Source organism: Ammospiza caudacuta, chromosome 1 (genome assembly GCF_027887145.1).
Source record: "Ammospiza caudacuta isolate bAmmCau1 chromosome 1, bAmmCau1.pri, whole genome shotgun sequence".
Classification (NCBI taxonomy): Eukaryota; Metazoa; Chordata; class Aves; order Passeriformes; family Passerellidae; genus Ammospiza; species Ammospiza caudacuta.
Genome location: NC_080593.1, coordinates 19307465 through 19320760, shown reverse-complemented (window position 1 = coordinate 19320760; position 13296 = coordinate 19307465). Strand labels below are relative to the sequence as shown.

Here is a 13296-nt window from a genome sequence, read left to right as displayed (position 1 = left end):
ATGGTCTCTTGAAACAGGTTTTAAAAGCAGCTCAAGTTGTCCGTTTATACTTTTTTTTACTCTACACTTTTATTAGTCTCATGCCTTTTCTGTACAGAATAATTCTAAAGACTGTTTGTGAATAAAGTTAGGGAGCAGCACAGATATTGCATTTAGTAGCAGTTGAAACACTAGAAGGATATGTGTAGTGTTACTGTAACTGTTGTGTGTGTGTGTGCACTTTGCATTTTTCATAGAAATTGTAACTACCAGTTTAGTAAATGGAGAGGGGAAACACCAGATCCCTTGGCAGAAGCTGGAGAAGGTTGGTGCTTTAAGAAAAGTATCTGGAATTGCGTATGTGCTTTTTCTTCTAAATGCCATTCCTGAGTCTCAACAATACCACTGTGAGCAAGCACAGCTTTGTGTTTAGCTCAGTTTAAGAGTCAGTACAGTTCAGTGAAGAAATTAAGACCTTTTAGATTCTGTAGAGTAGTTGAAAAGAGAAAATCCAAGATGAAAGCTCTGAAAAGTTTGCAGTGAGACAGTAAATGGGGGGGTTTGTGTTTAAATTTTTTTCTGTTTTTTGGGGGGGGTTTATTATTGTTGTTGTTTTTATTTTTATTATAGCATGTGTTTGCACAATGATAATTTACTTTGCTTGCCTAATCTAATAACCTGCTAGATTATCTAATTATTTAAGTCTGTCATTTTATGTCCTTAATGTTTGCATACAAGTAAGCCTGGGTAGGAGAAAAGCAGAATTATTTTTAAAGTTTACTGAGGGTCTTGTGAAAAGAGACTTTAGTTTTCCTCGTGGGAAAGAAAAGAATTTATACCAGGTGATTAGCTGCACCAAATTCACTTCTGGATGAGATGATGACACTTGTAATAATTCTATTATTCATGTCACTAAAGCAATATATTGGATTAACTATGTAGCAGCAAATCTACAGTTATGGCATATGGTTCTCCTCTGAAACAAACCAGTAGCTCTCAGCATCTCTGTTGAAAAAAGGCTTCCAATTCGTAGGTTTGTTTCTGACTTTGAATTTACCCCCACCTCCATCCAACCAAATGCCAGACAATTCAGAATGCTGGCTTTCTTAAAATGTTGTTAAAGTACAGTATGGTAAGTAACTAACTATTTACTGATCCCAATGTAATAAATTAGAATATGACTGGATATAGGTATTTGTATTCCTATGAAAAAACGAGTTGGCCACAACTTTATAAATGGAAAAGCAAGAGATAGCGTAGAGGGGATGTGAGGGTGTGCATATGTGTTGCACAGTTTCTATCTACAGAAAGAAACAAGAGTCTATTCAAATCAGAATGAGGTTTTTTAAAAAATTTATACACAGAAGTCTTCTATGATGCCATGCTTGTAAGAATATTGGTTTGGTCAGATGCTGCTTCCTTTTTGCAGGACTTGGAGTAGTAGTTTTTATGCAATGACTGTATTAATCCAAGAAATTAAAATAATAATTTTTCTGTTTGTGTGTCACTGTTTGTATAAATCATTAGTATTTGAATTTCATGGAGTATTACATATATAAATTCTCTCTGACTGCATTAAAAAATGTATTACTGATCATCTAAACTTTGGATAACAGAAATGAAATGTAAACATAACTTAAGTGTAATTTATGTCCTTAATATTCTAAACAGTTAAAGTAGTTTGTGGAAAAAAAAAGTATTGTAAAAGGTTCTTTGTACTGTAATTGTACTACATTGAAATTTCCTTTAAGCTTCTAGAAACCATTAAACACAATTATAACTTTTTGTAGGTTGGGCTCATGTGGTTTGTGCTCTGTACATTCCCGAGGTGCAGTTTGCAAATGTTTCTACAATGGAGCCTATTGTGTTGCAGTCTGTTCCTCATGATCGTTACAATAAGGTATAATTCTATGTCTTTTTACATTTAATGTATTTATTTTAAAACTTCTGAGATTTTATAATATTAAACTATGCTTCTTAGAATGCACTTTATATAAAATTCCTAAATGTCTCCAGTAATGCTGTAAGTTTTCTGCAATGTCTTTATGATAAATTGAAGAATTAAGAAAACTGTATTATTAAATTAAGCTGTAAGGTTATCTGCCATGTCTTATTAGTCTTTAGATTAGGGACTGTTTCATTAATTGAAAATGCCATGATCTTTGAATAACAGTTTATTTTGAAAGGAATCTGAAATATTTTCTATAGGTTAAAATACTATTGCAGCTTATATGAGATTTTATTATTAAGTACCACAAAAGTCCTAGTGTTTTAAGTGTTGATATTAACATAAATATGTTTATAAACCTTTCTTTTAGTTCAGAGAGGTATGCTAATATATTAAGGCAAATACTTGCAGACTTTTGCCTTTGCAAACAACATTCACTTTAGTAGCATTTTTTGCTTATAGGAGAATGCTTGTAAGTAATTGTCAGTGAGATGGAATGTTTTATAAAGTGTGGTGAGACTTCAAACAAAAAATACGCCCAAAAAGGCAGAGCAATAAACCAGTAGGTTATTAGTGTTCTTTATTGATAGTTACATTTTTCTTATTTCACTTGTGTTACTTTCTCCTCACTTAACTACATTGGTTTTTCTATGTTCCCTTCTGCAGATGCAAACTGTCTGAATTTCTGATTAGTTGTGTTACATATTTTTCTTGTGTTGTTCTTTTAACCTCTAGTTTCTTTTTTTTTTTTTTACTTTATTTTATGGTAGCTTGTGGACAATGGAATAAAGTAGGAATAGACTGTGTTATGAAAAAGAGAAAGAAGAAAAAGGCATACATCTCCTCTTGTGTTCTTCCTACAGGGAGACCAGTCCCTGTTCACGTCGCCTCTGTGACTTCTCACACCCCCCACATCCCCTTTCCAAGTTTCCATCTTTGATTTATGGTCTCCCCCCCAATGTTTCTAGCCTTTTTCCTTTTTTCATTCTTTGGTCTTTTCCTTTTCTGTTCACTTTCTCCAGTTGCTGTCAATGCGTTTTGTCCATCTTATTTACCAGTGTAGCTGAAAAACCAGGAGTCAAATCTGAGTTTTTCTTAAGCTTTCTCATTACTGTCTGAGCATCTCTATTGGCATCTTACTCTTTGCTTCCCTCTGCATTTACAAGAACATGCAGCAACGAGATTCAGTACAGAGCTAATAAAATGTTTCTGCTTGGGCACAAAGCACTAAAGATTTCCTATAACTGATGAGTTTATTTCCTCTCTCTCCTCAATTCTGAGGAAACAGAACATCTGTTTTCTTTTTCCTTGAATAGCAGTCAGTCATAATTTTCTTTTAATTGGTAGTGTTTCTCCCTTAATGTCCTTCAGAAATTTCATGGAACACTTTGAATTTTGTTTTATCTTGCACTATTTCCATTGATGGTAATTGGATATTGGATGAGTAAATCCTTGTAACTTCAAAAAATGTACTCTGCATCTTTTACTATTACTTGTTGACAAAATCCATTGTTTGTCTCTCTCTTTAGTCTTTATTAATTCCTTTTCATCATAACTTAAGTTTCTTCTTTCTCAAACAGTTCTTGTTCTAAATGTTTGAAGATACAGTTGTGTTTGCTACTAAAATTCTAGTTTCCATTGTTGGTACTTAGTGTGTTTTTCTTTCTCACTAGATAGTCACTAGATAGTTAATGTAGAGAGAGTTCCTGGTGTTGTCCAGCTCTTAGTTCTCTGTGCTCTGGGCAGGTGTTCTGACTGAGGTCTATTTTCCATGTTAGCAGTCAGCCTAAAACTACTTTTCATCAGGCCACTATGGTTTATTATGAAGTACAATGAGATCAGTGTCAGAAATGCCAAAGTTTGGGGTCACACCCCTAGCCTGCAAATTATATTATTTTTGTTCCCTGTTTTTACAGAACTCAGATTTCACTGTCATTGTTTGGTCTTTTTGGGTCAGGGAGATAGCAGCTGTGGGTGTCAGGGGAATCCAAGAAATGGTTATACTGCAGTTCTCCAGCAAACCTTCTGAAAGCAATCACACTGCAGAGCCAGCAGCAGTCTGGTTGTGTCAGTACTGAATTTAGAGAAGTGTTGGCTGGCAGGGAACTCTCAACTCCGGCTAAGTCTGTAGCTGCTGCTGAGTTTGGCACTGCTGTGGTTAAACTGCCATCGCTTCCCAAGTAGGCTGTTCTTGAGCAATATCCCCCCAAATCAGTAAAACTATTAGTTCCCTTTTCATGTAGCTTGCAGTAATTTCACCTTCTACTCCTATTGCTATTCAAGATAAATTGTGTTTATTTAAATGATACTTTTTTTAGATCAGAAATTTTGTAAAGCATTTCACTCTGACTTTATTAATTTGCGTAAAAATGGAAAGAAAAGCTTTTTTTTTGAGAAATAGGTATGACAAACAGTTCTTGAAACATTTGTTGCACATTGAGAACAAATGTAAACATGTAATTAGGAAAAAATGACTGGAGTTGTTTCTTAGAGAGGCTTAGTGATAATTTCATTCTGTTTGTCAGCTCAGGTTGGGATAGGAGATTTTAAATAAGATATTATTTCCTGTGAAGTTCTGAATGATTCTCTGTGCATGGCTGGATACACATAGAACACTGGCATATAGAATTGGGGGAAAATAGAGGCCAAAGAAAATTACCATGAGGGAGAAATTATACTGTAGTCTTTAAAATAAATATTTTTGAAGTTTTGCCAGGACTTAGTACTTAATTTAATGTTTGGAATTTTCCCTGTGCACTTGTTTGCACAGTATTATAATTATATTATAATATAATTATAATACTGTGCAAATATATTTATATTATATAAATATATTATAATATGCAGTATTACCAAGTACAGTAATCTTAAATGCAAGAAGAAATGCTGTAGATACCAAAGCATGGGGCTTGTCCATATAGAGATATTTGGCTGCTATTTCCCTGAAGTTTGCCTGTTTCAGGGATTAAAACCATCACATTACAGAATGAATCCACTGAATGGTTTGATTAATGGGTTAGCTATTAGGAAAGTTCTTCTTACATTGTTGCTTCCAAAAAAGAAGTGGGCTATTAGTTGCTCTTCTTTTCAGAACTAGGTGTTTCTTATTCCTTGGATGGTTATGCATGGATAATATATATTTATTTTATGTCAGCTTCTTTTGTCTCTTTTAGGTTAATTTGAAACTATGTGATAATTTTATATAATTACTGCTTTTAGTAATGTCTTTTAAGAACTAATTTAAAGATAAGTGCATTTGGAGTTTCTTCATTTGCCTTGTAGTGAATGCAGCTGGCAAACTTTTCTTTCAGTACTTGCTGCAACAATGAGAAATTTCTGTACAATTCCTAGGTTTGATTTTGTGCTCAGAGAATGCCATTGGGTAGCTGTTAGAGTAAAATATTTCTGAAATCACTTTTTGCTTTATAATTGTTTTTGTCTCATTTTCCCTTCTGTCTGCTTTTGCAAAGAAGGTTTACACTTTGAATCTTTGAGGGGAAAATACTGACAGCAACATAAAGACAGCTGTGCAAAATATGTATTTTGCCTTTAAAGGAAGTAAGATATTTGTTCTGTTTCTGAGTAAAATTTCCTTGCTGAATCAAAAGCTTTTGCTTCTTTCCAGTGAATTTGGGAGAGTACTCTCTTCCCTTAAGAGCTTTGAAGAAGAGTGCAGCTGTGGGTGGTAGGACACAGTTTTAAACTTCCACATTTCAGAGGCTTCAGAGGTGTAGCATTTGTATGGATTTCCAAATACATGCAAGTCTTCCTTTGTGAAAGAAAGGCAAAGGTTTTCAGGCTTCTGGGATTGTTTGTGTGTCTAAGAGAAGGTACAAATATGAGAAGCTCAGCTGTAAAGAACTTACTGTCTGTTGGAACCTTCTTTGTCCCTGTTTCATATGGAATACTAGGAAACAGGTTTAATGCTTCTCATGACTATTGCAGGAAAGTTCTTTGAGCTTCTTAAAATGAGTAGTCAGTCCACCATGTTGCATTTAAACTTGTTAATAATGTAGCTTGTAGTAATTTTTTAGTAATTTTACTGTAAATTGCTCCAAGAGGTCCCCAAACAGAGACCCTACATGTAGGGTAAATACTGAACGATGGGACTCTGCATCTCTACTAAGTGGAACGCTTGTATTGCTTTTTTTCAATGAGGAAAAAAACTGTAAGAACTTGAAACAAAACTCTGAAAAAACCAGAAAGTAATTGGAGATTGAGTTTTATGGGGTTTATTGAACTCTCTGTTTATAGAGGTATCTTACTTTGAAGTTACTTACATTTAATACAGTGACTCAGATGAGGTTGATAGATCATGACCTTGTTCATTCCTAAAATCTAAATGTGTCAGGTCATGGTATGGAAAGCTAAAAAGCAGCCAGTCTCAGACCCTGTCAAACAACTGAATTATCAGTGTTCACCACCTTGAGGTACAAAAGAAGCAAGGCAAAGAATTAAGTAGGATTATCCCCTTTCTGATCTTTTAAATGTTAGGTTATAGGGTATGATTTTAGGATATATTAGCTTTTAAAGTAGTGTGGAAACTGTACAAGAATAACTCTCCTACCTTCAAGTCTTGCTTATAAACAAAAATGCTTTAGTTAGCTGACACCTCCTGTTAAATGTTGTTCTTAAAACCTCTGTAACAGGCTGTTCTGATCTCAGAATTTCACTCATTTTCCTGTTTAAGACTGGTTTTGCATTATATAAATTTTTAAAAAAATTTCAGTGGTCTCCTGGTCCATTTTTTTCCACTATGTTTTCTGCTACCCATGATTGATGTTGTTTGCATTTATTATTCTACTCATTCTTTACCTCACTGAAAGGAGGTTGTTATAAAATTATTAGTCAATTAAAATAGAGATAATTTTATTTTTTGGCATAAAGAAGTTTCTCTTTTCTCATTAAAGATCTTATAATGAGGTTTCTACAGAGGTAGGAATGTTCTTAATGTTTAATACTCAGTACAGTTCTCATATAAAAACAAACATTTAATCCACCTCACTACTGGGTGATACTTTCATTAAGAATATCTTCTAAAATTGTTAAATTTTACACATGAATGTGATATTATATAGAATCTCTCTGAATGCTCTTTCAGTAATTAGGACAGAAAAAGTGAAAAGCAATTTAGTTTTGCTTGATGTTTCTCCTTGGAATGCTGGTGAGAGGTTGTAGTGATACTTTTATAGTAGTAAGCTTCCTACAGTATGTATCCATATTTATCAGCCACTTGTTTAAAAAAAGAAGTAGTATTGAATAGTGAGGAAGAATTTGGATATTTAAAATTTCTTTCTTCTGTTTTACTGAGAATGTTTTTGAAAAGATTAAAAATTGCCATGGCATCCCAGTAAAAGACATAAATTTAGAAATGCTGTGAAAAGATTTCCAGGTACTAAATAGCTTGTTTTGGAGGTTGGAATGTGTTTGGTATACTCATTCAAGCTTTTTTACAGAAGGTTCTTGATGGATTAATTTATAAGATGTTTATAGGGCTGTCCAAGTCATACTGAAGTAGTCATCCAAACAATGCAGAGTTTGGTTAAACACCAATTTAATTGAAAGTAGCTAAGCATCATATGAATATTGAAACATGCTATGACACTTGGAAAATTCTTTGCACCAAATGTACAAATAAAATTCCAAGTTTGCAGGCTTTTTGTAATTGTGTAGATATATATATATATATATATGTATTTACACACCCTATGGCATATTATACCATTAGGCACTCAGTCTGATGTTTCTGAATTCCACAAATACAGGTTATATTAAATGAATATGAAAATGATTGAGACTTATAAGGACATAAATGCAAACTTGAAAGCAAGGACAGTTGGGAAGCCTAATGCTACTAACCCTTGGCTGTTTAACTCTTTGGCTGGTTGACAATGGTATGAAATGTAAGCAAATTAGTAATTGTACTGCCTTAACCTTGGTGAAGTGTTACACAAATCCCAGGAGTCTACCAGGTTGATCTCCTTTTGCTAACAAGCATGATTAGACTTTCATAAAGAAGTTCTTAAACCAGCTTAGCTGCAAAATCCAGTAGTTCTCAGCCTAGGATCTCCTGTAACACAGAATTTGTTTGTATACTTCTTATCAATTAAGTATTTTCTCTTTGATAGACATGCTATATTTGTGATGAACAAGGCAGAGAAAGTAAAGCAGCCACTGGTGCTTGTATGACATGTAATAAACATGGATGTCGACAAGCTTTTCACGTAACATGGTAAGTATATTTTATTATTTAATATCTCTGATGTTCAGAAAGAATCAATTCACACAGTGTAATGAATAAGCTCCTTATTTAGAACATCTTTTGAGTAAAGAAATACAGCAAAGTGGTTTGTTTTTATAATAGTGTTTCCTAACAATATGGCAGTGGCAGCATAGATTTTGCTGTGAGCTGCAGAAACAGTCTGATAATACTCCCTTGGGTGGTATTAAATGGTGTGTGCTCCTGGGAATAAGTATAGGGGAGTTTGGAGTTTTTTTCTTGGTCTTAGCTTATTTTTCTTAGAGGATGTTTAATAGGATATGGGAGTATGAGGGCATTGTTTTTTAGCATTGCCTGCTAACTGATTTTGATGTTTACTTTTGGTAAATCATTGGGAAAATGACTGAGCTGTATGTAAAAGGCACTAGACTCACCCTTTCCAGTATGGATTTCCAAACATTGGGGAGTAACTCACTTCACTGGTTTTATCTAAATGATACAGATCATCCTGAACTATTCAGATTTCATGTGTTACTGCTGGAGGAAAAAAAGCTGTGTCCTCCACCATCTGATTCATTTCACTTTAAGATATTTAGTTTTCCTTGCATTCAGGAGATGTTTGCTTCACTTTATGGACTTCTAAAAGAGACTGGATATTTAGATTAAACCACATGCAACAGGTAAAAGGAAGCAAAAAGAGTTCCACTCCAAAATTTGCAGGCATTATTTGTTTCTTCAATTTCAACAGGAGTTATTTTACAGTAGCGGGCAGATTTATCTAGGCTGTCTAGCTGTATAATCTGTGGATTTACCTGTTTGTGACTGCCCTGGTATGCTGCTTCATGACGAGTAAAATGTATTTTCTTTAGTGTACCCAAGTGATGATTTGTATGTCTTGTGGAGATCTTGAAGGGTTTAATTCCATTGTTTTGCTGCTGATAATCTTGGCAACTCTTCATTTTTTTAAAATTGCTTGACTGCTTTGCAGGTTTTATTCTTTCATAAGCATCTGAGTTTTCATTGGATGTGATCAATGTCAAGTTTCTTTTTATGGTGAAAATGGATTGTATTTCTCAAAGCATGCATACCATGTAAAGGGATTACTTACAGATGTGAAAAAATGTGTACATCCAACACTTGTATGAAAAGGTCTCTTACCTTTCAAACACTTGTGTACATACAAGAGTCCTTTTCATCTTCTTACTTTATTCCAAAACCTTGAATGCTGTGAAGAGCATAAGACTTTAAGTTGAATATTAAAACAGCTATCTTGCCACTTTTTAGAATGTTTTGGTTCAAAAACATGGTCTATACTACAAAATGATATCTAGCTGGAGAGTAGTAATATGGCTGGAGATAATTAGAGGTTTCTGTAATATTAAAAAAATGGAAGGAAAACATGAAGACTACCAGAAATCCAGGACAAGGTGTTTTAAATTGAGATTATCAGAATGACTGTCTAATGAAAAATGAGCTTCAGTGCATGTTTTTTTTTGTAAGAGAAGCTTAGAAACAATACATCTTTGCTTAAAGACATCCTCTTAATTATTTTTTTCTAGTTGGTATCAGCTGTAGATGTGCATATATTTAGTATTTCTGGGTTTTCCAAGAACGTCTTTTTAAAAATCTGTAAAAATTAACCACATTATATAATCTTCTTTAATTTAAATACTCCCGTGTATATTTTGACTGTAACATTGCGTTATTATGGTGTCTTGGTTTGAAAGACAAGTGTCTGCCAAGGAAGGCAGGAGCCTCCCTTAGAATGGAGAGTATTGACCCCCTCCCTCCGAATTATTATAATTTTGGAATTAAGGGTCTTTCAGGCAAGGATATGAGAAAAGGAAAAACAGTTCATTAGTAGTCTGTATGTGTATAACAAACAAACAAAAACAGTGGCGGCAACAACAAACAAAAGCACAAACAGCGCCCCGGCAGGCGCTCAGTCTCGCCTCACTCAAGGCCATTTCCCCGTGGGTGCAGCTCCGGGCCCGGCCGGCAGGGGCGCTGCTGGCTCCTGCCCGGGGCGCCGTGCTCAGCTCGGGGAGCGTGGCGCGGTAATGGCGGCTTGGACCAGAGGGGAGGGGATGCAAGAGAGGCTTTGCTTTACAAACCCCTTGGGACAGTCGGTCCTGGTGCTCCAGCGGGACCCTCGGGAGCAGCGAGCTGGAACGGCAGGGACGGGCACATTCGTGCAGTGGTAGATGAGATTATTAGGAAAATTAATCCACAAACACCAGAGGTTTATGTCCAAAAGGAGCCAGAAGAGTCCTTTTACTTTATTCGAATAAAGGGAGAGGCCATGGAGCATTGCCCTGGGATCTTTCAAATTTTTGGAGGACGCAGTTTATCCTAATTTCAGGGCCGCATTTCCCTTCTCTCTTTCCCCATTGGCTGAGGTACTTGAGAGAGACTTCCCCGAGTGCCTGATACCAAGAGATTCCCCTCTAATGTATAACCCTCCTTTTTAATTTTTAATTCTTAGGGAATTTAGAGGTTTTTCTTCTCCATTGTTTCTTTCATTCATCAATCAGTGGAATCCTTCCCATTGTTTCTTTTATCTCCCAGTGCTAGTTTTATCTACCAGCAGACCCACAGCTTGTTTGTAAAGACAAATCTGCTATTCCTCTCAATATGTGTCAGAAAACCGCGGGGATGTCTGGGCAGGCAGGGGCTGTGGGGCCGCAGTGTAGCAAAGACCGAGTAGCGGCGGATAAGGTGGGCGGGCGGCAGGGCAGTGGCATCGGCCTCCCGAACAGGGCAGGGAGCGGTTCCCTTGGGCCAGGGATGGGGGACAGTGGCGTGGTTTCCCCTCAGCATTACCAGATGGGAAGGGGGGTTCCCTGTTTGGTGAGGTATGGTGCCAGCAAGGGCCCAGTGCAGCAGAAGAAAGGCAGCGGGAGGCTGAACCCCGCAGTGGTGACCAATTCTCCCCACTGCGACTGCAGCCTCTGCCCTCCATGTGCCGAGAGCTCTCTAGAGCTGGCAGCTGCCCCAGCCCCCTTTTCCCCAGCCCCATTCTCTGCTCTCTCTGCCCCTCCCAGAGAAACCCTCAGGTAAGAGAAGCGCAGCCAGGTGCCCTCCTCCCCCGAGTTTGGCAACTTCTTTTTTCTCTCTTAAGTACCCAGTCGTTGTTGTCTCCTAGCAACATATGGGAGAAGATTCCCTAAGGGAAAGAAACAAAAGGAAAAATCCTAAACTCTGACATGTGGGAATGAAAATTATGGAAAATGTAACAATATTTGGGTTGTCAATATATAAGTTGGTTTTGATAAGGAAAATATATCAACATTACAAATGGTGAAAAGCAAAATTGTTTTGTAAAGTTTATACTAGAGTAAGGTAATAATTAGTCTAGTCAATGCAACTTGTAATGTTGATCTTTTTTAAAAAGAGATTAGCCTGCCGCAGTATTTTAAACTAGTAAATACAGTTTGATTTACTATGTAGTTCAAGTTAGATTAAAAAAACCCAGTAATTTTCATTGTGAATCAGAGACGCATGTACAGAACATGTATGCAAGTTCTGAAAAAACTCTTCTTTGGAACTACAGTATGGTTTTGTTAAAAGCTGTTCTTTCCTTAGATTTTTTTTTTTTGCTTGAATTTGAGCTAAGAGTCATTGTAGATTGCTTTGTTTATTTATTTGTGCAAGTAGCTGCATAGTAAATGTAGATATGCAAGCTGTAAGCTTGTGTGAGTGGCTTAAAGATTCTGACAAAAGGCAACAGCCAAAATATGAATTATATATGTTTTTCCCTGGGCTACAAAGGTTGGTTGTGTGTTCACATGCCACTGGAAGTTATTTGTGTGGAAATCTCTTACTAATTGCAGATATAAAGAACCATATGTTATCAGCTGTGATATTGTGGTACAAACTGGTGTAAAATGGCTTTCCTTGAATGTTGTCTGGTTTATTTTTAGTGCACAGTTTGCAGGACTTCTTTGTGAAGAGGAAGGCAATGGTGCAGATAACGTCCAATACTGCGGCTACTGTAAATACCATTTTAATAAACTGGTATGTATTTATTAAATTCTATAAATAAATGTTACTGACTTATTTTTTATTCTGAGTTGCCGTTAGCATTAGAAATAATATTTTCATGTAGTTTGGAAAAGTAGGTTGTATTTAATTAAAACAGTGTTTTAATCACAGTTACAGAAGTGCTAGCTGGAAATGTTTTTATAAGTGGTTACTTTATAGATGTGTGGGTTTTCCCCCTCTGCCAGAAATAGCATGCACCTTTAGTGGGTTTTTTTCATTGAGTTCCTGGAATGTTTTCTTTTGCTATTTGTTTAGGTGCCTTCTAGGAATTCAGTCTGTTTTGGAATAAACTAGAAAATACTACTTCTAGAGAATAAAGAAGCACTCCATATTTTTCTGCTTCTATTACTCTTCTGCCTAACCTCTTTTGTTCTGTCTCTCACTGTGTAGCCAGTGAGTATTCCCTTCTTGTAGGTTCTCTGAAACACAACCTTAAGGAAGTGACCTGAGGTTTGATTTTTAAAAAACAAACAAGAAAAGAAAAACATTGAAATTTCTCAGTTAATGCAGAAGGTTTTGGATCAGACCTCTGGAGTCTTTCCTTTCACTTTTTAATAGTTTGACAATTCCAAATATCTGTTTCTATGTACATGTGCGAGTGTGTGGACTTGAGGGGCTTATTGATGTTTAAAAAATGTTATTTATTAATACTAAAACGTGCAGACTTATGTTCAAATATGCTTGTAAGTATAGTTTAACGTGCAGATTATTTTTCATTGCTAAACAAGTTGAGTACTTGGTGTGACTTTCAGGTTGCAGCGCGGTAAAAACACAGGACCAATCAACAGTTTAGTTTCTAGAAGATTAGCTTGGTGAGGTTAGTTTTGTGCCTTTGTGAATACTGATGAATTTGCTTCATAAGGAAGACAAGTCAGGGCTTTCTAGGCCCTTACTAAGCTAAGATTTTTTTTTTTTACTATTTTGAGCTAAGTATTTACAAAAAAGGTGAAAATGATCTCTTATTTAATGGCAAAGGCAAACCTTTACACTGTTATGCCTTTGATTTGAATGTAGCAGTGCTGCTGTGATTGAGAACAGGTATGTTTATTTAAAACCCAAGTTTTATCATAAAAGACATAACTCTATATTTGACATACAATTAGTT

The 13296-nt window shown here is 35.8% G+C and overlaps 1 protein-coding gene across 3 annotated transcripts in view; it reads left to right on the top strand.

Moving 5' to 3' along the window:
- Positions 1–13296, top strand: part of MLLT10 (MLLT10 histone lysine methyltransferase DOT1L cofactor) — a 123772-nt gene that overhangs the window by 33220 nt on the left and 77256 nt on the right. For all 3 annotated transcript variants that reach the window (XM_058817299.1, XM_058817216.1, XM_058817372.1), the window contains 3 exons: positions 1770–1879; positions 8056–8159; positions 12071–12164. In XM_058817299.1, coding sequence (XP_058673282.1) covers positions 1770–1879; positions 8056–8159; positions 12071–12164 — 308 coding nt within the window. The remainder of the gene's footprint in view (positions 1–1769; positions 1880–8055; positions 8160–12070; positions 12165–13296) is intronic.